The sequence below is a fragment of the Larimichthys crocea genome, chromosome XVIII (assembly GCF_000972845.2).
Source record: "Larimichthys crocea isolate SSNF chromosome XVIII, L_crocea_2.0, whole genome shotgun sequence".
Lineage (NCBI taxonomy): Eukaryota > Metazoa > Chordata > Actinopteri > Sciaenidae > Larimichthys > Larimichthys crocea.
In genome coordinates this window covers 1,397,287-1,424,255 of record NC_040028.1, presented here as the reverse complement: position 1 = coordinate 1,424,255, position 26,969 = coordinate 1,397,287, and the positions used below count along the sequence as shown (strand labels likewise).

Below are 26,969 nucleotides of genomic sequence, written 5' to 3'. Positions count from 1 at the left end.
TATGAAAAAAATCTGTCAGCACAGTCAAAATAAATACAAAATAAGTGAGACAAAAACTATAAAATGTCAATGTAATGTGATCACTAACTTTACAACCCTTTACAATTTCATGAGAGAATCAGTCCAAAATGTAATTATAGTTATTTGCGTCACATATCCATGTGTTTGCTCAGAAAATGTCAAGATAAAGTGAACATGGCCATCACACTCTGACATATTTGAATTAGTTGTTTTGTCTGACCAACAGTCCAGTACCAAAGTGAATAAGCTTTTTATGGGGTTATAAGGAAGATGTATATATATTTACATTTGTTAAGATGGAACCAGTGAGCGTTTGGGGAAAGGTGTTGAACAAGTTAAGTCTTTTATTGTGAAATCTCTACAGGAAGTTGTATAGTCTTCGCTAGCCTGACTGTGGGGGAAAGTTTTTCCAGGGAGCGCGCGCTCCTCCTCTCCACGCGCTGACCAGCGGCCGGCCACATCAGCGTGACACCGTGAAGGAACGGCCGCCTCGTGAACTGATCCTCCTCCGTGTTCTCCTCACGCTGCCGGTTTCCCGGTTTTAATCCGTGAGCACTCTGAGGGATTAACGGGCCGCGCGAGAGAGGGATGGAGCGGTCCCGTCAAAGTTAGAGGCACGAGAGTCTGTCTGTCTGTGTGTCGGCGGCAGACAGAGCGGCTCCTCCCGGTGCTCCCACCGCGCTAAAAGTGAGCGGCTTTCCCCGCCTCGGAGGCCATGGGCTGCGGCTTGCGGAAACTGGAAGACCCGGAGGACAGCAGCCCCGGGAAGATCTACTCCACGCTCAAGAGACCGCAAGTGGAGACCAAGACGGACACTGTGTACGAGTACGTGCTGCTGGACTTCAGCCTGGAAGGTAAGCTGCTGAGCAAAGCACCACACTGTCCACCTCCACCTCCACCTCCTTTCTGTTTGTGTCTGTCTAAATACATCCATGTGTGTCACTGCTGGTCAAACTACTGCAGCTGAGCTGGGGTCATTACCAAAAACAATATTTCATCTCAGTCACCTTTCAGTCTTGCTGTGAAGTTCAGATGAGGATGTGATGATGAATGCATGCTTATGTTTGAACTGTATAATCTCTAGAATCTGACCTGACATGAGTTAACCACTTGATTATCCAATAATTCAAACACGGATTTAACTGATGATTGGCTGAAACTCGAACACTCCTCAGTGTGTCATTGTCACAACAGTCTTTGTGTTCTGAGCTGATGACATTTAACAATAAATCATTATGATAGTCAGTGGATCAAACTGATCATATTTGTACATCCCACATATTTGGACTTACAGGTTAGAGAAGTGAAGCTTGTGACCCGAAGGTTGGCGGTTCAACTCCCCAGTCCGACAGTACTTTCCAGTTTGTTACTCTAGACCTCTCTTAAAGGACACTGTGATCACTAATTCATCTTAATGGAGCTAAGTGCAGTAGAATGAGGATGAAAGCCCTCTTTAAATATATTTCATGGTATGAATCATTTACCATGCTTCTGTGTGTTCACTCTTTTGACTCAAACATTCCTTCTTGTATATTTGATTTCCGGTTTGATTTGAACAGAGTGTCACTTTATTCTTCACAGAGCGTCTGTGTTTTCCCCTGTGCATGTCAAATCAAATAAAAATGACTCCATAGCCAGACAGTGCAGCGAGTATCTGTATGACGGTTTGAAATATGGTCCTGTTGTATATGACCCGTTCATGTTTTTAATTTGAAGGTGCATGTGTAGGTGATTCAGTGGCATCCAGGGATGTAGTTACTGATTGCACCCCTGTGGCCTCAACCCCTCTTTTCTAGTACCAACGAGAAAATGCATCCAACGTTCAGTGTCTGATTTGTGTGTGTGGATATAAAGTTTTTATGTTCAGGTGAATACACGCTAATGAAACAGAGTTCTGAATATTCTACTCCAGCCTCTTAAATATGACACTTTAGATTGTTACTAACGATGTGTGTGTGTGTGTGTGTGTGTGTGTGTGTGTGTGTGTGAGACCCTTCAGCATCTATCTCTGGACTTCTCCTAGCAACAGGGCCGTTCATTCAGCCTAACTAGAAATAGGTCGCAAGGTTTTTTCCTGCCTTTGCTAATAGCCCTTCTCTTGGCACATATATGGACACATACTCATTCACACACACACACACACACACCTTTCATTGTGGTAGGCATGCAGCAAAATTCAATACCCTCTCAGAGCCAAACCCACCTGCTGCGATATGGAATCTAATTTGAACATTTGTGGTAATCGGGGACAGCCGAGGTTTGCCATTTTTCAAGGATAATCTGTTCATCTGTCCTCAGAGCGGCTGTTTAGACTCTGACCTATTTGGAAGGAAATGGTGATTAAGTTCTGAATGGGAGCGTAGCATGTAAACAGCAGGCTGACCCCATAATGAGTCATGGAGGAAAGTGCTGCTTTCCTAATGAAGAGGTTCAGGGAGGTGAAGTGACTGAATGGTTGTTCAACGTTCAGCGTGGATCCAGAGATCTCATCATCTTTAACTTCATCTTCCCATTCTTCCCATTCTTCGAGCTCATGATAATGTCTTGCTTTTAAATTCGAGCATATTGAATTTACTGCCATAGAAGCTCAGTACAAGCCACACTTTAGAGATTGTTTTTCAACGACAGGCACAGATGTTTCAGTCCTGAGTCAGTCAGGAAGCAGCATAAAGCTGACAACAGCCTAAATACACCAGACTACACTCTGAACCTCTGCTCAGTAATGACTGGAGGTCACAACGCCACTGTGTACTTGTACCAAAACAAACATGGACGGCAACCAGCAGTGTGCGCTGTTCATACGCACTGACATGTGTGCTGAAAACAGGGAGGAAATGAGTTTGGATGGGATCCTGGTGAAGAGACGTGAAGAACTGTAGAGCCTGCAGAGTAGTGACGTGTCAGTCGCTCTCTTATGTGAACGATGGGAGCCGGCTCACATACGAGAGCCATTTAGTTTAATTTAAAAAATTTTTTGCTTTGTTTTGTAAAGAAATACAGTGCGGTACAGGTGCTCCATGCATGCAGTGAATAAATGTCACGTGGGTGCTGTGCATCCAACAGTCAATAGCTGTTTTTTTTCTAATTTCTATGCTTAAGTATTTCTAGATGTTTCTATCTGCTTTCTGTAGCAGAGCAGTTATACAAATTAAGTTAGTACATTCATTGGGTGGTTTCTGAGAGTTCTGTAAATGCAATAAAAACATTGCATGGCTACAGCAACTTATTGATATTAGAAAATGTCATTTTTACTTTTTAATACGTAGAGAGGATGTATTGAATAATTTTAATGATATATGTGTACGCATACAAATCATAAGTCAAAAGAGCACTAAATTTGGCTGAATTATAAAAGGTGTAAGTGGTAAAATGAAGAGCTGTTTAGGAGTCAACTCTTCTTGGTGAGTAGAGTTAAATCATCTGATTCCCTAAAAAGAACCAAACTTCCCATCACTACCACAGAGGGAACTGGAAGTAAAAAAAACAGAGAAAAGAATCCTTTTTCTTACAATTGTGCGACCAGGGAATGTCGAACATATTTTTTGATAAATTACTGAAACAGCTACATTTGTCAAAACTATGGACTATTTTATTGAATAATTTTCTGTCAGTTGACTAATCCATTAATCCAGTCAAACAAAAATTGAATTTTCAAATTGAATTTTTCCAGCTGGCAGTTTCTCAGTTTTCTCTGAGAGCGTGGCTAAGTTTTGAGACAAACAGTAATGCATCAATATGAGAACTGTGTAATCCAGTTAAACGTGTATGGATTAGCTACAGTCACATCAGCAAGATGAGTGTAGAAAACCTTTAGGTAGCAGCTTCTCGCTGTTTAACTTGGAACCGGTAAGCTGTACCAACTGTCCGTCTGTCATCGACTAAAATGAGTGAAATGACAAAATATTTGTACAGAATTCATTTTCATGTTTTCTTAGTCAAAGAAAGTATCGACTAATCCTGCCTGAGGGGATATTTACCCTCAGTAAGAGATGAGCAGCTCTGTGTCAAATACAAGGCCTTCCTGGAATTCAAGGCCACGTTGTGCAGATAGATATTTCAACATATTGCTGGTGTTTCCATGTTGAGTCAATCTGATCATTTTACAGACATTACAAGGGGCACTGTTGTCATCTTTCTTCATGAAATGAAGCCACGCTTTGGACCGTTTACCCTGGTCCACGACTCCTTATAGTTCCAACGGTGCAGACGCATGAATAATGTTACGTGTGCAACTGTCTGAAACATGCCATTGATGTGCTCTGAGGCGTAGAGTCTAATGGATTAGACAACTTTTAACCAATTTCCACCCGTAGTACTACATATTTATTGGATAGATAGTATTGGATTAGACTAGGCTAGGGATGTAACCATATGGAATATTTGACATCTAGATTATAGTGATCAAATTATCACGGTTAACGATATTATCGCAATATTCTTAATTGCTGTACAAATGTCCAAAAAACACATTGATTTAAATAGTTTCACAAAATTTTGTGATTTTCTTGTCATACTAAAACATTAGAAGCCAAAATCTCAAAAGGAAACAACAACAAAAAGGTAATTTAGAATTCATAACCTTCATAAACTAACAGTAATATAGACATTAACATGCCATCTAATGGTAATCAAATTCACATATAAGAAGTGTGTGTGAGTGAGAGGAGTGCCTCTATGAGAAAATGAGTGTATGTACGGTTCCGTTTCATGCTTTCATTCCTGATGCCTACGTTACAAGCTACGCAACGCCATCATCGCGAGTCGCTCACGAGACTTGGATGAGGCTGTTATTACATATCCTGATAATCCACCGACACACGATCATTTTTATTTACCGTAATACCGGTAACTGTTACATGCCTAGACTAGGCATACTGAATATTAAAGGACATCTCTAACCTATAAGTCATTGAAAATGTCTTATGCACATCAGTGGCACATGTATTCTCACCACAGTTTCCTTTGTCACCCACCAGCACACAATTCATGACCTGTGACAGCAGCAAATGCTCGTCTGCTGCGTGCGGTTGTTGTCTGGAAAGTTTTTATTTTGTGCCTCGGAGTCATGGGTTCTGCTCACAGACAGACTTATAAATACAGTTCTGTAGACGTGTGTGTGTGTGTGTGTGTGTGTGTGTGTGTGTGTGCGTGAGTGAGTCATACTGTGTTTAGACCCACCTTAGAAAACCGCTTGTTTTACACCAGTCGTCTCAGATGCTTCTCTCTGTGATCCAGACGGCTTCCACTCACACATTAGATCTGTGGCTGTGGTGAAGTGTTCAACATCTAGTCTGAGCTGTTTGGCAGGTCAGCTGTGTCCAGCCATGTTTGGAAGATTTGTCCTGTTTGAGACTTTGACACCTGCAAATGAAAGGGACTGCTAAAAGGCCTAAAGGTGGTCACTTATATCACTTGACTGCTTCCAAAATGGCTTCAGTGGTTAATACGGCTGTAAAATTTGGGGAATTTTCAAAGTTGGAAACTTTCCATGGAAATTAACAGGAATTTATGGGAATAAACTGGGAATTTTTCAAAATTGAGTCAACTTAAATATAGTTGGGGAAAATATATTTTAGCATAATCTTGTACTAAATCAACCAGATTTCATGCAAGTACACCTAAATATCTGCTATTCCTATCACATTTACACAGCACACTGCTTACTGCAAGGCTAGGTGATTTCTGTACCTGGACCACACTTTCTGTTAGTGTCGAAATGTCATGTTTTTTTAATGGGTTATATATATATATATATACACACACACACACACACACACACACACACACACACACACACACACACACACACACCACCGATGCCATATAGTGTGTGTAATATATATGTGGTATATATATACATATATATATATATATATATATATATATATATGTGGTGGTGTGTGTATAATATATGTATGTGTATATATATATATGTATGTTATATATGTATATATACGTGTGTGTGTGTGTGTGTTTGGATATGATACCCCATGTATTCAACATACATTTCCAAAATTCCCATGCAGTTTCCAATTTGGAATCTTAATTTTCCAATTCCCTCTTTACATCCCTTGGAAAGTTTATGGGAATTTACCAGAAACTTTCCATCCCTTTGCAAACCTAGTGCTTGAACACTAGTACATTCTCAGTATGCAGCTCTATATATTGTTATTGAATCACCCATGTTGCTTTTTTGAGAGAGAAAAAGAAAAACTACACAATAAATGCATTTTTACCATGTGAGTAAATGGTAAAATGCTGGTTTAATGTGCAGGCTTTGTGGGATCATCACTGACTTGAAACGTCTCTCTCAAAGTGTGACAGCTCCGTAATTGGCACAGCTAAAGATAAACTGGAGTGATTCCAATCTCTAGTAGTCATGTGCAGGCTAGTGATGGCTGCCATCCTCACAGGCATTTCTTTCGCAAATTGTGTTCATGTTGTGATTTGGTAAAAAAAAAAAAAAGTAAGTGTTTTGTTTGTCTTGATTCAGTCAGTCAGGCTTCGTCTTGCCAAATGAAGGATTAGACCCACAAAAAGCCAATCTGTACAGTCCTGGCTATAAACCAGATTCAAACCAGACTGCCTTCTCACTTCAAGTGTGTCTCTGCAGGATTCTCTCCAGTTTGAAAGCACCTTCATGATACAGAGGACGAGTAGGGAAAATAAAAATTCCAGTGATTGAACCGTATCAAAGAAGAAAGATGCTGGAGCTTCCTGAATTTATGTAGTTAACACTAGGGTTCTAAAGATTTGTGCTGGGTAGAATGAATGAGACCGTTTGATGGTCCAGTGCCTCCACTTTGAGGAGCAATGAATGATGATTATTTATTATTATTCCATTCATTTTTATAGTCCATTGTGAGTTTTACCTCTTCGGAACGTTTGTTCAGTGTTCATACAGAAGTGTTAAAAATCCCCAGAAAGGTGATTTTATCTGTCTTTGACACTTGCACTACTAAGTTAAAGAAACAAACAGTATCCTTTTGCATTTTGGGGGTTTTCTTCGTACAAGCACCAAACCATGAATCCTTAACCGGAGAAGGAACTGATCTGTGACGTCTGTGTAACGTAACAGCAATGATTAACACTGGATTATGTGTCTTGATTGTCACAGCACCTTGTCGATAAAGCAGTATGCTTAATTGTGTATTGTGAATCAGTGCAGTTATTGTTAGTCCATCTTAACCTCTTAAATTCATCCCTTTTTAGGATAAACGATCTTTGGGGAAGACAGCAGGTCAACAGATTATACCACATAGAAGTGGTTTGAATGTAGAAGATCAATTTGATTCTCTATATCCCCACTTTGTGTCACTACGGAGGAGAAAATGGGGAGAGCATTGTTTCAGGTAAGACGTGTCCTTGAAGTAAGAGCTGTGCGATGATTAGGGACCGCTGTTCAAGCAACTATTTCACATTTAGGAATCCCCAGACATCTGTGATCGTCTACTATGAGGACGAACATGATCATACTTGAATACAAATGGGCTCATTGAATCCACAAGAGTCTCTGCCTTCCAGTCACACTCAATTTATACATTTCCAATATTGTTTGGGGACCCCAGTGTGAGGAAATATTCAAATACACTGGGTGAAAATGGCACATTTATACTGCAGGTAAAGAAAACTGCATGGGATTAGCCCAAAGTGGGCGTGCCTCTAAAAAGGAGACTCATGGGTATGTTTAGAACCCATTTTCTATACCCAGTCATTCTGTCGGTACCACTGGATGCCTTGGGTTTTCTAGTTTCACATGATACCTGTATCTTCATTGTAGCACACTACAGCTTCTGAAAGACAGTCATGTTGGCCGAGCATGTCGGAAGAGGTTAAACCGGGCAGACATGGTACAGATCCTGCCTGAATTTAGCCACTAATTGGTTGTTCCAGACTAATTTTAGAATCAGGCTGAATTTCTGACATTCAGTTTGATGGAGGTCAAAACATCTGATTAATTCCCTGAACCTTTAGTGATGTAGCTTACAGTTTGAGCAGATCCAAGATCTTCCACCTTGACTGCTGTCAAAAGATCCTAAACTGTGATGGGCTTGTTTAAATACGCTGCTGTAACATCATCCTGAACTTTGCTGCAGAACAGACATCTAGGTACTGTGTTAACTTCCAGTGTGAAATGGCAGATTAAAACATGCATTGTGAGTGAACTCAGCGTACAAGATGAATGGAAGCAGCATTAATCGGCTGGTTGGCTTTGTTAAAGGAGGAGGGGTGAAGAGTCAGTCGTCTTCAGCTTTGAGGCTTGTATGTTTTGGAGCATTAGCACGTCTGTCAGTACATTCCATTGCTGACAAGCACCTGGACAAAATATGTCTTTTTATCTTCTTGTTTCACCTCCTCTTGGACTGCTTTTCCCTAATGTTTTTTGTTCAGGCAGGTTTCATCGCCTCCAGTACTTGTTTGTTCAGCAAACTCAGTCAGTACTCCTGTTGGAGCTCCTTAGGAACCTTTGTCATTAAAGATACCCCGTGGAGTTTTACCATCAGTAGCGCTCTGCAGCAATGTTTTTATACGTGGAAGTTTTTATGCTGATGACACTGTTTTTTTATCAGCTAGACTAACACAGATACTGTAGATAAGGCTGGGGAGTTTTTTCAACAGATTTTTACCAGAAAACCGCCAAATTTATTAAAAAGCTAAGGTGGGTCATGTGTCTGATCTCTGTAGTTTACAGTAACCAGGAAAGAAATGACCTCTAATGTCAGGATACGAATACTCACCACAACACTCCACCATGCTCTGGCTTTGCCGTGTTGTTCTGTCACACACTCAAACACACATACACACACACACACCAGCATTGCACCCCGTCAACTTGGCCTCGTTTTACTCTGACTTAGAGGAGACTGGACGAGGGGCCTAGAGCCAGAGGCAGAGCATCAAAGCACCTAATGGCTAATACTTCCCTGAGCTGAGTACTGAGGGCTGCCCACAGTGTGGGAGTGAGACATCCTGTGGACTGTTTAGAGCTATCGATCTTTACATTGCAAACTGCTCATTAAATGAAGATAAATTTGACTTCAGTCAGAAGCTTAAAAATGCATTTCTAAAATGTTTGGAAATAGCTTGAATGTTATTTTGAAACATGCATCAATGTATTTCAGTGTTTGTGTACAAACTGATTATTTTACTTCATCAAATCAGATGCTATTTTGCTATAAATGACCATAATTATGTTCAATGAGAGCCTTCTGTATAAGGGAGAAATTAGATTAAATGTTTCTAATTGTGTCACTGACCAAGCTATATACCATGAAAGTATTGCAATTACAATATCAAGCACTTTATTCAAAATCCAGTAACTTAATCTTAAATGTACAATTAAAGCATTGGTTGGCGTTCGTATGGTCTTTAAACGGCTACACATTAGACGACGGTAAACCTTTTGACGTGAAGTCGTGCTCCCAGCTGCTCTTTTCGTGAGGTATTCCGTCATGTTTCGATCCGCGGATGTTGAGACATGAGATTTGGAAATCAGTATCCGCCCAGATCGGGATCACAGTGATCCACCCTGCGAGTATTTTGAAATACTCAGATAAAGTCAGCAGGATCACCTTGATCTATGACGCAGAAAAGGAGGATTTCATTATCCAGATTACAAGTTTTGAAATACTGGGCCCTGGGCTCTAAAGTGTGGTCCAGGTACAGAAATCACCTATGCAGGTAGGGGGCGTGGCCTCAATAGTCCTGCAGTAAGCAGTGTGCTATGTGCATGTGATGGAGGAATAGCATAGATACACTTATATAAGTGTTAAGTTCCCTGTTAAAGGGCCAACCTTCAACTTTGTAAATTCTTGGTTTATTCCCCTTAATTCTCATGGAATTAATTAATTAAAACACACTATAGTTGATGATGGAGAGCAAATGGAAGAAGAATATTCAAAGGATAGTGTGTGGCTGTGTGTCTTAACAAGAATATAATATAATAATTAGAGTTGTCACGATACCAAAATGAGTAACCACAATACTATACCAGACAAAGTATCACGGTTCCGGGTATTATCACGATACTGCTGCCTTTTTTATTATTATTATGCTTTCTTCTTCATGGAGTTTGTTCTTGCCGGCAGAAACACATGAACAGCCAATCAGCTAACAGGTGGACGGGACCCAGCATGCGGAAACAGCCTATCATGTCCCCAGACGTCACCAGTAACGGCAAACACTAATCATTCAGCAGCTGTTTAGGTCGGTTGCAGTAGTTGTCATGTTGGTTTGTTTACATGGAGTAGCATGAAGTGAGGAGCCGAGAGGAGAGCAGAGGCGGAAACTGGCACCGGTGGTATTGTAATCCACGGTAGGACCGTCACGTAGAATTTCTAGTATAGTAGGAACCGTTACGAGTTGGCACCGTGGGTACCGTGCAACTCTAATAATAATCTAAGTTTTTCTTTTGTTTAGGCCTTTCTTAGTTTGGATGGAGATTGACTGCCTTTGCTGAAGTGTGGTGATTTGGTGAGCTGTACTTTGTGTTTAGAGCTAATCAGCAGATGTTAGCATGCTAACACACTAAAGACCAAATGAAATGAGTTCAACACAGTTCCTCAAACATCCACTTGAGGCTGGCTGCAGAAGTACAGCCTGTTCCAAAAAACAGTTTTGGTCTCTATAGATATATATTTTTTCTATTTTATTTCATTTATACCTTGCAGTTGTTATTTATACCATGGTCACTTACTTTTGTAATATTATTTATATTTCTTACACTATAGTCACACTACAACACAATACATTACATTTATATTTCCTTTCCGATTACATGTGCAATATTAATAATATCATTCCATTACTTTGAAATGTTCTACCTTAGTACTTGTTTTAAATCTGTACACTTGTCTGTTGATTGCCTGTTTGTTTTGTCTATTGTAGAGGCTGACTGATACTTCTGTCTGTTCGTTGTGGGTTTTTTTGCCCTTTTATTTGATTCTACTTCTGTAGTGTATATTACACTTTCTGCTGCTGTAACAAGTGAATTTCTCCATTGTGGGATCAGTAAAGTCTAATCTAATCTAATCTAATCTAATCTAATCTTGACTGACAGGTGGGAGCTGTCACATGTGTCTGGTTTAGGTAACCAGGCTTCAGCCTCAGCTTCATCCATACTCCACGCCTTTGTCCATTTTTGCATTAGCCAAGAGTCGGCTGAAGAAAAATAGCACGCTCCTGTAAAGACAACAAAATCCTGATGATTTTAGTGTATGTACCCGGCCTGAGGCGAAAAGTCACCCTCACAGAATATTAGCTTTGGCCTGTACTACACATGGAGCAGTGTCATGCAAAGACTTAAAGTGGACTATGATGTGAGATGATGTGAAGGGTGCTCATGGATGGAAGGTCAGGACTAGATGGATACGATGATATGCGGGTGGAGAGACGGCTTAACCTGATGTGATGTGTGTTCGTTGCTGGGTGGATGAACTGCAGAAGGGTTGAATGAAGGGACAGTTGAAGAAAATCGAGATAATCTCACTGTCCTGATGGTGAACGGGTATCTCTCTGCCTGCCAGTACTCTTTGTTCTTCCCAGAGATGAGTGCAGTTTTCTGTAATCTCTGTTTAATCTGGGAAACGAATGGTCCATGCTGGATTATTTTGGATTAAAGTCAGTATTATTAAATTTAGAGGAGAATTAACGGACAAGCGTGAGGTGGTTCAGACCAGAGAACTCACACTCAGTCCTCAATCATCAGCAGTGACTGCTTTGGCTCATATTGAACAACATATGGATGGATTACCTTGCAATGTGGTTCCAACATGTTCCACACAGGATGGACTGGAACAACTTTTCTGATCCCTTTAAAAAGCAGCATTTTTATATCAATTTATGAAATGATTAGGGCTGCAATGATGAGCTGTAGTAATCAATTAGTGTTTTTTTTTATACAAAGACATATTCATCATTAGTGTGCAACCAAAACAGTTTTAATAAAATACAAAATGAAGCTCTGCAGTTGTTGAGCTCATGCTCCCCCGTGTCATCAGACAAGAGGTGCAATGAAGATCTACAGATCAGCTGACACTCTTTGAATACATTCCTTTGTTAATTATGTGCACAGACTTGAAGGGTGACCAGTACAATCATTTAATAAAATAAGAGGTTTCTGCCCAACAGTGACACTATCAATAATAATTTATTTGTAGGATATTTATTTTTTTTATTTTGTATTATTAAATGAATCTATTTGTTTATTACAATAACAATTTGTTAAAAAATAAATGTATTGTTGTAAATACATGTTCCATGGGTCGGTTTTTTATTTTATTTTTTATTTTTTGCTTTGAGAAGATGAGATGAAACCAAAGCTCAAATAGATGCTGCTAAAATAATCGTGACTAATCCAAAAAATAATTGATGGATTAGTCGACAACCAAAATAATGGTTAGTTGCAGCTAACCTGGAAATGATGATGTGGGAACAATGTGATGATTGGACACAAGTGGCTGGAGCTGATGATCTGACAGAGAAATATCATGAGACGCTTGTTCTTCCTGCTGGTGTTACTCTTGTTTTCTCTGCTCCTGGTTGCCGGGCAGCTTTCTCCTTTTCACACCTTCTGCAGCTCTCATTCACATACAGGCTCATAAAATCCATCTTGTAAGCCCAGTTTGGCTTCAAACCCTCTACCTCTCTCCCTCCCTCCCTCCTTCTCCCTTTTTCTCAGCTCTCTGCCTTCAGTTGTTGCTTAACTGCTCTTGAGCCCCCCTCCCATCCTGCCAGTTCCCACCTCTCTATACTCCTCCATTTCTTTTCCCCCTTTTTTACCCTCTTTGCCAGTCCTCCCTTCTTCCTCTCCTCCTCCTCCGCCCCTTTTATTCCCCCACACAGCACTGAACAGAGGCCTCAGTGTGCGGGTTGACGGGGCGAGTGGCAGCAGGATGGGAGGGGGTGTGAGGACTGAAAGCAGGGGAGGAGAAGAGCAAACGGCTGCAACAAAAGCCTTGTAGAGGTGTGTGTGTGTGTGTATGACATCATGGTCCTCCTGGGAGCTATTGACTCCAACGTGGTTGCCTGTTTTTGTTTTTTGTGTGAGACCCTGCAGACACTGCTAGTGATCTACATTTGACTCGACTGGCCCCGGTCTGTCCTCTTAAAGGACAGGAAGTTGTCCTAAAAGTTGCGGGTCCACAGTGGAGCATCAACTGTCTCCAGCAGCTGCAATATGTATATATGCCGTGTTAAATTTAAATTCACCTCAAGTGTTTGGAGTGGGGTTCAGACCCACAGGAATGCCTGTAAAGTGTAGCTGTGTTTGCCCGGCCCCTAGTTTAGTGGTTTCATTGAGGTTCTGGTGGTCTTTAGTGTCATAATGGAGCCAGACAGCCCATTCAGAGGCTGCACTGATCTCAGCTGTGTCTCCCCGATCTCTGGGGTGTTTGTTCGTGAGAATGTGGGGGGTTGTAGTAAGGAATGCTCTGTCTCTCTCTCTCTCTCTCTCTCTCTCTCTCACTCTCTCACACACACACACACACACACACACACACACACACACACACACACACTCTCTCTCACTCTCTCTCTCTCTCTCTCTCTCTGTCTCTGTCTCTGTCTCTCTCTCTCTCTCTCTCTCTCTCTCTCTCTCTCTCTCTCTCTCTCGTTTTTCTTTTAGTCTTAATCTTGCTGGATCCAAAACGCACAGTTTAGTGTGATTAAAAATCCATTAAATGGACTGTTTGTGTGTGTGTGTGCGTGTGTGTGCGTGGGGCACATGGCCAAGCCCCTCTGTGAACAGCCACTCTTTGTGGACACAGGAAGTATGGCGATGGTCACAGGGATTTTCAGCCAGAAAAACAACCAGACTCAACCAGCAGACAAACAACTCCTCAGCACTGACTGCACTCGTTCCACCTGGAACTGCTGAGGAAATGTTATTTTATTATATAGAATTATTTTTTAAAAGTATTTGTAGAGTTCATACTTCTCTCAAGCCTGCTGCACAATCCACACACTGCTAGACAGGTATGCTGTCAAATCCTGTCAAGATCACAGATTAGTGTTCAAGAATGATTTAAGATACACACACACACACACACACCTGTAGGCTCTCTGATGTCACTTTTGGTTAACCAGAATGAAACTTATGCATAATAATTGACACTGCTTTTGAAATGGTGTGATGTGGGCAGGACATCCATGTTAAGGGCATTTGAATGAATCATGTTACAAAAAAACAATTTCACCACATCAGACGTCACAGCTGGAGGAGCAACACTAAAAATATGCTTATAGTGTGTGTGTGTGTGTGTGTGTCGGGGGGGGGCATATTTGGTATATATATAATCTGTACGTAAAGGCGTGGTGGTGTGGTGTGGTGATGTGGTGTTTCCTTCAGCAGTCTGAGTTGGTGGTTGTTCTTTTTGTGGCTGTCTCAGCACAGACCTTCCATCAGTCTGTGAGGCTGGGCTCAGGATATCAGAACTTTCAGACAAATCAGAAATATTGCATGAGGCTTGATGGAGATGGCAGTGACACACCATAAAAATAGTTGTTTGCTGTTGAGATGACTAAAATACAATTCCTAACTGAAATGAATTAATGGTTTGCATCATCTGTAGTGCTGTCTGGCAGACCCTTCTGTGTTTGTGTGTGTATACTGTATGTGGACATTCCTCTCACCAGGAGCAAGGCAGGAACAGTGATGTTCAAGTCATTATACAGGAGAGGGCGGAGGTGGGGAGGGTGGAAAGAGCATCAACACTCATGACCTCAGAAACTAACTGAAGCTTTTCCAGTGTGCATCATAGCACCACACTTTCTAACAAATCTGTACTTTTTACTGCATGGCCAGGCTGAACATTAAACTACAAGAAAATCTTATTTGAAAAATAATTTCTATGCATGAACAACACTGTACGGGGATTTGTTTGACTTAGCTACAATGTAAAAGTGAATGTAATTGCTTATTTTATGTCAGTACAGCTGATCACATGATACAGGTGTAATCACTGACATATCCTAAGAATTATGCTTCAAGACAATTGAACAAACATAAAACAGAGATTTAGGTTTATTTTCTTGATTCAGTCAAATGAAAATGAAAAGTTCAAGGTTCTGTCTTCAGATTGATTCTTCTGTAAATCAAACAATAATCCCATTTTAGAAGCTTGAACAGTGAAAAATGTTGATTATTTGGGAATTAATCATTTGTTTCCATGATGCAGACAGTCCAATGATCATAGCATTTCTGAGCCAGGATCATAAATGTAAACTCCTCATCAGATGATGACTGGATTGCACAACTTTGATGTTTGGAGGAAGAAAGTATTTAGCATACTGAGCTGCTTTTAGAACATGAGGCCATTTTCAAATCTGTTCACATTATGGGGGAGATGTGGGCACGGTCTGAAATACATGTGGCAGTAACCTTTATAGACCAGCTGGCATGCATTTTACTGACTTGTTTCCTTCCAATCATCTCTCTGTCCATGCAGGTAGCCGTCCTACGGTGCAGTATGTGGCTTCTCTTTCTGAGCTGCCCCAGGCTCTGCAGCCCTACTACACACAGGGCTACGTCCTGGCCGCCCTGCACCCCATCATCCTTTCTGTGGGCCGAACCCGCTCACTGCCCTTCAGCCTGCTGTACCGCGCCATCCTGGCCCGTCCCAGACCCAGGTACATGAATCCTAACCTTTAAAATGACCTCCTTTACTTTGATGGATTTGCTTCTTTTCATCATTTTAAGAGACACACATTTATAAAGTCAAAGAATAAACATTAAGTAAAAAAAATATAGGAAGATTAACAAAAACAAGTATTAAAATATAAACAATATAAATATATATAGAATATTTTCTAAAACAAAGGAGCTGTAGTGCAAACTGATTTTGAATTTTGAGTCCTGTGTTGAATATGCTTCAGAAAGAGTGATAAGGAAAGCAATTAAGTTTTAATGGCAGGATAGTCAGAGACACTGCAGGTGGCGGTGGATAATACCATGTACTTAGTGTTGTCAGCTTTCAAAACAGGTTAATTAAGTATGATTAACAAGTGGCAGACTGAAGGTAATTCTGAGTTGGGTTGATCCAGAGTTATATAGAATTCTATCATCTGCATAGAAATAGACTTTGAGGTAGTGATTAGGAAGAAAAATATTTATGCTAATAATAGACCCCTGTGGCACCTCATTACTGATAGTAGAAGGGCTTGACTCCTACTACAACAAACAGAGTTCTTTCTGTAAGGTAATCATGGAACCAGTTGAGAAGAGCAACACCATCCATCCACAAAGACTGAAGTTTGTTAAGTAGGATGTCATGTTCAATCAGTAAAGATGATATACAAGCTATGGCTGGGACGACATGCTCATCTCCTGGTTCAATAATCATTTTTTTAACACTAGACCATGGAAAACAGTTGAGTCATACACTTGACGACGTATGAGTCAACACAAAGCACATCATCACATCATTCAGTCTCGAGTTTTATCTCAGCATCATACTTACTGCATCATGCACCCCCTCCACCCCTTTCTCTGTCACACATGCCTCCCCACTGTGCCCACATGTTCATTCACTATCATACTGTCAAGTAAACAGATGAATGATGGATGAAGCCGGCTGCATATTTCATGCAGAGCCGTGGTAGGAGGTCAGACTGGCGTGCCTTGAGGAGACTTGGTTTGACTTGGTCCTTGTGTCTGCCAGGATTTCTATTGGCTAGAAATCCACCCAACAACAGGGGTCTCACAGCAGCCAATGGAGATGAAGTGTGTCTAATCTCTGAGGTTTGATTGGTTGGGTTACCATAACTATGTTGCTAATTTTAATTTCATAAGATGAGGCAGTAGACTGGAATTGGTGATTTATTGATGACATTTCTATGCAAAGATGAGCTAAATACTTCGTTATTTTACCAAAATTCTTTAATGTTGGAAAGGCAGTATGTGTATGGGTGTATGAGTCATCACTTCAGTTGCCTAAATTGTTGTTTACCCTTTGGGTAATTGTTTTGACAGTAGCTGGTAGCCATCTCCTGCTGAGCGTATAAATGATTTACGTGTTGGTGTCTGCAGTTCTACGAACCCTCCAGCTGGACAGGTTCAATAGGTTTGGTGCCACTAAGCCATAAACTTTGCACTGACCTGAAAAAAGAAGGGAAAAAAAAACTTGTCTTGAACTTGTCTCACTGATGTTTTTGTGTGTGTGTGTGTGTGTGTGTGTGTGTGTGTGTGTGTGTGTGTGTGTGTGCTTTCAGTAAGCAGACGGCGTCCATGTGTCACAGTGTTCCAATGTTGAAGGTGGAGGAGTGGCCGTTACCAGGAGAGTCGCTGACGGGTGACACAGTCAGAGCGCTCATTGACAGGGTCAGTGATATTTACTGCAGCTTAGTCGCTCCCAAATAAAAGACAAAAAAAAAACACATGAGGGAGCTGGATTGTAAATGTTTCTCTGGTCCAGTGGTTTCCAATATGGGTTTTCCCCATAAAAGAATCATCACCAGATGTTTAAAGCAATAAAGAATAAACTGTAAAATGTTATCTCCTTTAGGCCCCTAAGACCTCTCAAACAAGTGAAATACTAGATACCTAAGGTCCTGAAGTCAATATTTCCTCACTATAAGGCCTTTTAAAGTCAGAAACATTCATCTTTTTAGAACTGACTGGGTTTTTTGCTAAGGATTCATTTTTAAATTTAAAAGTGATTTAAATTATTTAAAACCTGCACCAAACTTTAAAACTAGCTTAGAATCAAGAAAGATTCCATTTAAACGTGTCTCTATAACTAAAATAACTTATTTTCTTTTATTTCTAATAAATAATTTTTCTGTTTTATTTTGAGCATACACTAACCCCTTCAGACCTTTTTAAAGCGATAAAGTAAAATGATACGTTCAGACCTTTGAAGGTTCTTTAAAGTGAAATGTTGAATATTTTCACCTCAAATATTAAATAATTTCCACTTTTTAACACTTTAAGTAAAATACTGGACACTTTCCCCAATCCTGGACTTAAGGGATGAAATGACTTTGACTGACTGAGTAAATGAGTGTGCAGAGAATAATTCTCTGAACACTGACAAAGTTTTCTCCACAGAGTTAAAGGTTGAATGGAATAATGCATGGAGACGTGTCCACGTACAGGAAAATAGTAACAATATTTTAACTGCAGTCTCCTGCCAAAAAAACATATGCACATAAAGAGAATCATATTTTTATAAACATGCTGATTTAGCAATGAGATGTATTTAAATCTGCTATGCGTGATGACTTTAGCTAATGAATCGTTGATGAATCTTGTCTGAGAACTGTAAAACAAACAAACTGGCACATGAGCGGCTCGGAGTCTGTTTGCTCTCTTGGAGATTGAGACATCGCACATGTTCTCATTTAAAATGCCAATAAATTCTGTTTAGAACAGTCCCAGCACATTGGAAGCAATGCATCTCACACCTACGCATCCAGTTTTTGCCTGGACTCTAATCATCCAAGCATCACTACTCGTGTGGTGTTTTGAAAGTATAAAAGTCTTGGTGGGCTACATGGTTACGGTGTGGCTGCTTGTCTTTCTGGCAGGTGAACAGCAGTGCCCGAGGGGGTGTTCGATTCATCGGCTCGGTCCTCCAGCAGGTGAGCGGGATCACCAATGGCAGGGTGCACAGTCCGAAGAGGGGCTGTCGCTCCCCTCCGCGCACCCCTCCTGGTACGCCGCCTGGAGACAGAGAGCTGGAGGAAAACACCTACAGTCCCGGTGAGACACTCACTGCTCCTCTCATCGTGCTTGCGTCTTTCATCCCAGCAGAGTGTCAGTTTGATTTGGCGAGTGGGGAGAAGGTGTAAAGTTTCACTGTGCTGGTCTCACCTGACACACTGATTCATGTCTCAACCTTCAATGTTTCTCTCATTTTCTGTCCTGAGATTAAAACCTGTCTTTCACATTTATTAATTATGTAAAAGTTTTGTGCCCATGAACCAGCAGGTAATAACCAGTAGAAATGTAGGTTAATGTCAAACTCAGTCTTGTTGCTGCTCTCTCTTTCCTCTTCAGACTTGAGGTTGCTGGTGTTTTTTCACTCCTGGGCTCCGGGCTGTGCTCCTCTGGACTCACTGGCTTGTCAGTACCACCAGGGGGCACTCTCCATGCGTGTTTCCAGGAAGGGCCAAGTGGTCAGTGCGCTGGAAGCTGATTGGCTGGAGCTGACCGCCGCCTACTACCGCAAAGGCTGGTCGTTGGTGGACTCCTTCGTCTACTGGGACACGCCTAAAGGTTGGTTTGGTGTCGACTGTGAACATGTTACAATACAGCCAGCAGTGTGGAAGAATCATTGCAGCAGTGCTGGTTCCTGATTAATTACATCACTGACGATCCAACTCTATTGAGGCTTGGACCCAGCTCAATCACAACAGTTTAGCCATGCTAGCACCATCTGACTGAAATATCTCCACCACTATGAGGTGGACTGTCATTAGCATTCATGGTCTCCTGAGGATGTAGCCACTCCGCTGATCTTCTCATTCTTGTTGGTTTTGAGTGAAATGTATTGATGACTGTTTGGTTTTGGGGCACATGTTCATGTCCTTTATTAGCTTTTTATTTACAACAAACCTTTAATTCGATTAAATAAAGTTTGAGACCAAATGAAATAAAAAGCAAAACATGCCGGATGACTTTGCCTGTTTGGAAAATCAAGACAGCGATCACCAAAAATGACTTCACTTCATCCTGAAGGGAGCATGACTGTCTGTGCAACGGTAATCCATCTCATAGTCACAGAGATGTTTCAGTGTGGGGATGGACAGTTGCTGCTAGCGTTGCTAACATGCTGTAATATGAGCTGAGTTCCTGCCTTCTTCAGAGAAAAGATGATCAATGTTCATTTAAAAGATTCTATTGATGCTGCACAGAACAGACTGTAGAGTGCTCCAACTGACCAATCAAGGTGCTAACACACTTCTTATAACACGAAAATATTTTGTTATTATATCAATCACCAATGTGCTTCTGTAGTTTATGACCAAATGTTTAATGTGTACTTCTAATGATAAAATGTCAGCATGTTCGTTAAAGACGGTGAACATGGTAAACATCATACCTGCTACTTGTTAGCATGCTGATGTTGATTGATCTTTAAATGCCGCTAATTATTCAAATAGTTTCCACAGTTTTCATGCCTTCACTGTGACAGTGAGCTCAGTGAGGGGGTGCTATCTGCAGGACAAAACAAAACTCAGAGAATTACCTGGCAGCAAAGTGAGTCAAGTAGAGCTGAGCCGAGCAGTGCCATGCAGTGAGCACGTTAGGATGCTGATGTCAGTATTTATCTTAAAATATTAGTGTGAAATGCAGCTTTACCGAGCCGCTAGCATGGCTGTGGACTGGTTAAATCAGTCATCACTTCATTTGTATGCCACTGTTCATGCAAAGATAATGTAACATAAAGTCCTTCACATGTTAAAACATGATGCATGCATGACGAGGAAACACCGCTGAGGCAGTCTGAATCCTGTCCTCTGTCCAGTCATCCACTTCCTCCACTCTTTGCATTATTATCTTTCCTCATAAAACACTGATTCACACATACACTCAAAATCAGTCACTTCCTGTTTTGGCTGTGGTCCCTCCTCTCTCCCACTGCTATCTATATTTGGAGCCGTCTTCCTGACCTTGGCGACCTCACTTCCTGTTCCTCTGTGCAGTAGCAGACATCCACATCACCCGTAGACCTCTGAGGCCTGAAATGAGTGAAAATATACACACTCTGACATTCATGCACGGGCAGCAACGAGAAGCCTCCACACTTCAGCTGGGAACTGAAGCAGAGCTCGACCTATTTCTAATAACTGGGTCATTATCAGCCCAATGACACGCTGCCACTGAGTCTTTGTTCAGCATGCCTTCAGCACCAGAACCATTTGTTATTTATTGATTATTTCATGTTTGCTACCTGACAGCATGAATTTCATGCATGGGGGTTATTCTGTGTTTGTATCTGTTCCTGTGAGTCATATAACGACATGATAATACCTAAGTGTGTACACATTTTACAGTGACATTTGTGTGTGTCTGTGTGTGTGTGTCTCAGGCGAGCCAGTGCCCAGGTCTCTGGAGGGATTGTTTGTGTACGAGGAGAGGAGCACCTCGACTCCAGCCAACGACACCATCGTCGTAGAGCAGTGGACCGTCATCGAGGTCAGTAGAGATAGAGTGTGTGTGTGTGTGTGTGTGTGTGTGTGTGTGTGTGTGTGTGTGTGTGTGTGTGTGTGTGTGTGTGAGAGAGAGAGAGAAAATCATCGTGGCCTCATTCTGACGAGAGAAACGTGATGTGAAAACGAAGTGTAAAATTGTGCACGCACAGTGATTCATGAGATGGCCAGTGAGGCTTATTCATCACAGACCAGGTTTTTAACATTTTACTTAAAGGCTTATTTAATCCAAAGCACAAGAAAATTGATCCAGTTTTATTTCTATAACACCAAATCATAACAGAAGTTATGTCATGACACTTTACACTCAAACAATTATACCCGGAGCCAGCACTTGGCGACAGTGGTAGGGAAAAACTCCATTTAAGAGACAGAGGCTGGGGTGTCGTTTAGCTCAGTTGGTAGAGCACCCTCCCCATCCCCATGTACAAAGGCTTTGTCCTTGGCGCGGCAGCCCAGGGTTCTTTTCTGTAAGTGGCTCTTACATGAACACACTGTGTTGACACAGGGCTCCAGTGTGAAAACAGATTACGGGCCGCTTCTTCACACTCTGGCTGAGTTTGGTTGGCTGCTCACATGTGTGCTGCCAACTCCCATCATCCGACATGACAGGTAGATATAAGACACACATGCATGATGATGTTCTTGAAAAACATGCTCTGCACTCATATGATTTAAAAGCATGTTCTAAAATCGTGTGTGTGTGTGTGTGTGTAGTGATGGTAACCTGGCTACCAAGCAGGTTGTGTTTCTCCAGAGGCCGGTCAGAAATCAGGCAGCAGGACAACCAAGGAACCAGGTGAGGAGGAGAGGGCGACAATCTCTAAAGTCTGTGCTTGATTATAATCTAATATAATAGATTTGACTCAATGTGTTACAATATCACATCTTAAATGTGTTCATATTTTGGATAAACCTTTGGACACGCTCTTAAAACACTGTCACAATTTTTTTCTGTGTATGAGAGTAATTTAGTCAGAATCATCCATCCATGGAGGCAGATGACTGACAGGTGGATGTTTTTAATGAATCAGTCTGTAGCTGCAGAGAAATCCTGTTTGTGTGTCCACACTGCACCCTGCTGCACAAAGCTGAAGGTGCAGCTGGTTGTGGAGACAGATTAACATTATTCAGATGTACTTTAAATGTGTATTCTTTATGAGTGGACATATTTAAAACAATTGTGTAAATATATTTATATTGTTTATATAATACTTGATTTTCTTCATCTTTCTTATATTTAGAGAATGTTTGTCGTGCACTAATTACACCAAAACAAATTCCTTGTATGTGAAAAAATTGTTCTTGGCAATAAACCTTTTTCTGATTCTGATGCTGACATGTTGTAACATGTCGATGATGGCAGTGATTGTGGATGACCATGTGGGGTCTGTACCACAAAGTAAGCTCTGGTTCTGGGTTACCTGCTGATTACATAGGAGAGACAGTGTCGTTAATTCTAAACATCATCAGAACAATGAGTAAAAATAGACTAGAGGACGGTGATATAAAGTAACATAGTGACTGTGATGTGTATACAGCATACTTAAGACTTCACTGAAATATGAAACATTATTTTATCAATAAGTATGATACTGTATTTATGTTTTTCGAATACAGTGAGTACTTTTTCTTTTTTTTGTCTGATGTTGAACAAACTTATAAATATAGATATTAAAACATGGCTGTAAGACTGTTGATGTGTGAGCTTATTATCAGCAGGTCGATTATTTTTCTCGAGGTGCTTTAAAGTGTTTTACATTACACTGAACATTGAAATGTGATATGAAAGAGTAAAATAAAAGATCCAAAATGACCTGAGTTAGAAGAATAGTTTAAAATAAATAAATAGCACAAAGTTCAACTTGCAACCAGAGTTTATCAGACCTCAGTCAGAGCAGACTTTCAGTGTTTAGTTTCATCAACAGAGGGTGTAGTTTTTCTTTCTCTCACATTACTCTGAAGTGCAGTGATGGAGGAAGTCAGGACTCTTTTCGAATGAAATATCCTTTATTTGTCGACTATATAGTGTCTTGACTATCCCTATGTTGGTTACAGGCTCTGTTTAAACATGGTAGAGATGGGAAGCCTGGACCAGCAAAATGATTCCATTGATCTCTTCATATATCGCATGCTGTTGTCACTTTTCTGTGAACTCTTCAGTCCCTGTCAGGCTCCTGTAGGAGTGCTAACTGTTTTTGGGAGTCATGAATCTAAACGCCTGTTTCTGTCTCCAGCCTTCGTCCGTACACAGCGACGTGTCCAGTCGCTCTGTGAGCCGTGCGGTCAGCAGCCCCACCTCTCCAGAGGAGCTCTCCCCAACTGCCGGAGGCATCGGGGGCTTCCCGGTGTTTGGAGGGGGGTATCCCAGCGCCCTGTCCCACCTGGAGGAAGGTGGCTTTGAGCAGGAGGAGGGAAAAGCTGAAGTCACCTGCATATAAGCAGGAAATAAGAAGGATGCAGCTTCCAGAATGAACTGAGAATTCAAACATTGTTGGATTACTGAAGAGAGTGTCCACATGAACTCTGAGACTGTCCATCACATTTGTGAGCCCTTCCTTTTAAGACTTTAAGTAGGAGAACTTGGCACTTTTTCAAATGTTTGTAATGAAGCCATAATGAGAATAAGGTATTATTTAGTGGATCTGTCCAAACTTTTAGAGATTTGTGTGGAGACACTTTACAGAAATTTAAAACAATATTCTGGGATTTCTCTCGGATCAGTTCAGGTGCTCATAGGAAACCGTCACTAAACACTAAAGCACAAACACTTTCTGCACGTTATGGAAAACAGTACTGGTGGTGAAATGTGGTCTCTACCTGCTCACGTCTTATTTTTGATTTGCGTTCCTTCACAGCCTCACACTTTCTTTCCTTGGTGATGCTCAAACACTCTGAATCCAGACTCCCTCTGAACTCATTGTGTGGCACAGCGACACGGGTCAGACAGGGCTTTGTCCTTCAGCTCCAGGCTGAGACAGGATGTGAATATTCATCCGGGAGACTGTCACAGTTTCCTGTGTACATTGGTACTGACATGCAGTCTGATACAGAGTTAGCTCCACTGGCCTCAGTGAAGGTGCTGGCTGCTTACACTAGTACTTTTGTGCAGATAACAGTATTATGAGGAAGGTCAGTGTTGTAAACTGGAGACAGTACTATTATTTTCAACATTTAATATCAGTGTGTTGACCCCCCAAGTCTACACATATCCTGATTTAGTCTAACTGGTGCCATTTTCTAATCATTCTAAGATATATCATATGCTTCTTATTCAATATTTGATCAGTATGAGTGTATGTATTATTTTCTTCGGTCAAAGTTTCAGAGTTGCTGCTTTACAGCTCATATGGTACTGGCAGTACACCTGCAATTCTCTCTCATGGATGAAGTTCTTCAAAAACAAACGCATTATTTTACTGAAATGATGACTGTATTTTTTTAAAGGGAACTGATTTTACACATCAGTCAGTTTTAGGTGTTTATAGGAAGTACTACTGTATATGTGGAGAAAAAAGGTTGTTGAGCCTTCATGGCTCCAGAGAATGCTGTGTAACATCTGGGTGTCAGCTGATGCTGAAAACTACAAGTGTGAACATGAAAAGAGAAAAATCTGGGAGTGTGAAGTTATGCATTATGGGTAATGTAGGCACCTGGTTTTGACAAGGAAGCAGAATGTGTCGATTTTTAAAAAATACATGATATCTGTTTCTACTTAATCAGCTTTGATACTTTTTTTAAATGGCCATGGTGACTCAGTGTTCTTCTATGCTAAATAGGTGCAGTACTCTTAAAGCTATGAAAGGGACACAATGCTGTTGTATATAACTATATTTTAGATGTTAGTATTCATAATGGCAAAAAAAAAAAAAGGTTTCTCATGATTGTGATGCATGTTCTTTGCTTTGGGGGAGGAATGGGATCAAACGCACCCAGAGTAGTTTAGCTATTCCAGTGAGGTAAACATAGCCAGCTTTGACTCGTACAGGTTTTAAATGGATGTGTTTAGCTCATCAGACTCCAGCAGGGTTTATTAAATGTCAGTATTACTCCAGCCTTTCCCTTTTCAAGAGTTGTACATTTACTATCTCTATCATCTGTGTTTTTTATTGTATTAAACACTTTTCCCATGGTTTGAGTCGTGTCCCATTATGAGTATCACCTACTGTGTTTGGTACTATTATAACTTAGTCATACTTAATCTTGACATAAACATTAAAGGTCCAGTGTGTCAGATTTAGGGGCTCTATTTACAGAATATGGCAGAATTGGAATATAATTATAGCTTTTAATTTGTGTATAACCACCTAAAAATAATAGTGTTTTTAGAATGAGACTTTTATATCCACCATGTTTCTACAGTAGCCAGAGTGGACAAACTAAACACTGGGTGCTGTAGAATAGTCTATTTTGCTTAGGAAGGTTCCTAACTGAGTGTAATGTCCCGGAAGTATTTACGTAGCTACCATGGAAAGAGCTGTTCAAATTCTCCAAATGTTAAAGTCTATGTAAAGTAAAAATAAATGTGTGTTCGGAGTTTGTCAGACCAAAGTCTTAATAATCACCCAGCCATGAATGTATTGTAATGATTTCAAATAACTGCAAGTTTATGAAATTAGGTGTCCAGGACTGTGGGGGCATGTCCACTGAAGCTTCACCCCTGCACAGGAGTCTCCCTGTACAGTCAAATGCAGTAACACGACCTCAGTTCTTCAAAGAAGCTTAAATTTGTTGCAGTTATACTTGTAGATCCTTGTAGATCAGTGAAGACGTTTCACCTCTCATCCAAGAAGCTTCTTCAGTTCTGACTGATCTGTGAGGAGATCTGTTTATCCTTGGCAGGATCGTTGACCAGCCCGTTGTTCCATTTGGTTCGTCAATGCTCAATGTTGCTGTGACGACTTTCGTCACAGTTGTTAAGGTCCACTGAACTCCAGTGTGGCCGATGGTCGCTAGAGTCACATGAGGCTAAATGTGAATTGCTGGTCAGTCTCCTGGGAAAGGATGAAAGGATAGCAATGTAGGTGGAGAATAGGTGGTGTGAGGCCTCCTGCTCTGTTGAGTGAAGGTTTCTCTACTTTTACATGGATAACCTCCTTCGTTCCTTTTTCAAACCACCTGTCTTCCCTGTCCAGAATGTGAACATCATTGTCACTAAAGTGTTCTTTGTCCTTAAGATGTAAGAATGGTAAATGGACTCTACTCTTATATCACCTTCCTAGTCTTCCGACCACTGTTGGCACTGACCGTCATGCAAGATGACAACTACTCAACAGTTTTAGGAGCTAACCATTCACACACATCCACATATTGATGGCGCAGCCTTCAGGAGCAGTTTGGGGTTCGATATTTTGCCCAAGGACACTTCGACATGCAGACTGGAGGGCTATCTCCTGAGTCACAGCCACCCCACAGAGTCTAATCCTGCTCAAACAGTTTTATTGGTTTCCCCAATGCTGTGCACTCCTCACTGCACTGGACAAAATACACCAGGTTGCTTTTCTCGGTGTGAGGCATACAGTCTTTGGGCTATTGAACCATCAGCAGTAAGATAAAAAGATTGGTTTTATTTGACATCTGGTCTGAATTTACTAACTACTACACTGTTTGAGTTGTATTCAATATGTAATAATATTTAGGACTGCTGCACGTGTTCTGACAGGAATCAAGATCAGAGATCACATCTCTCCCATTTTGGCTTCCTTGCACTGGCTACCTATTAAATCTAGAATAAAATTTAAAATTCTTCTCCTTACTTACAAAGCTCTTCATGGTCAGGCACCATCATATCTAAA

At 41.0% G+C, this 26,969-nt stretch overlaps 1 protein-coding gene across 1 annotated transcript; it reads left to right on the top strand.

The window, feature by feature from the left end:
- The first annotated feature begins 401 nt into the window (after window positions 1-401).
- rftn2 (raftlin family member 2) lies at window positions 402-25,312 on the top strand. The gene is made up of 9 exons (XM_027291209.1): window positions 402-875; window positions 15,468-15,648; window positions 17,230-17,338; window positions 18,547-18,721; window positions 19,019-19,237; window positions 21,054-21,160; window positions 21,683-21,786; window positions 21,892-21,973; window positions 23,412-25,312. Exons 1-9 carry the CDS (start codon window positions 737-739, stop codon window positions 23,613-23,615), a joined length of 1,320 nt encoding a protein of 439 aa, XP_027147010.1. The 5' UTR covers window positions 402-736; the 3' UTR covers window positions 23,616-25,312.
- The last annotated feature ends 1,657 nt before the right edge of the window (window positions 25,313-26,969 follow it).

Bases quoted from the DNA above. Each gene is read 5' to 3' on its own strand.
- rftn2 (XM_027291209.1), top strand. From the start codon at position 737: ATGGGCTGCGGCTTGCGGAAACTGGAAGACCCGGAGGACAGCAGCCCC. The intron at 18,722-19,018 runs GTGAGACACTCA...TTTCCTCTTCAG, and splicing joins GGAAAACACCTACAGTCCCG to ACTTGAGGTTGCTGGTGTTT. The intron at 21,787-21,891 runs GTAGATATAAGA...GTGTGTGTGTAG, and splicing joins CCCATCATCCGACATGACAG to TGATGGTAACCTGGCTACCA.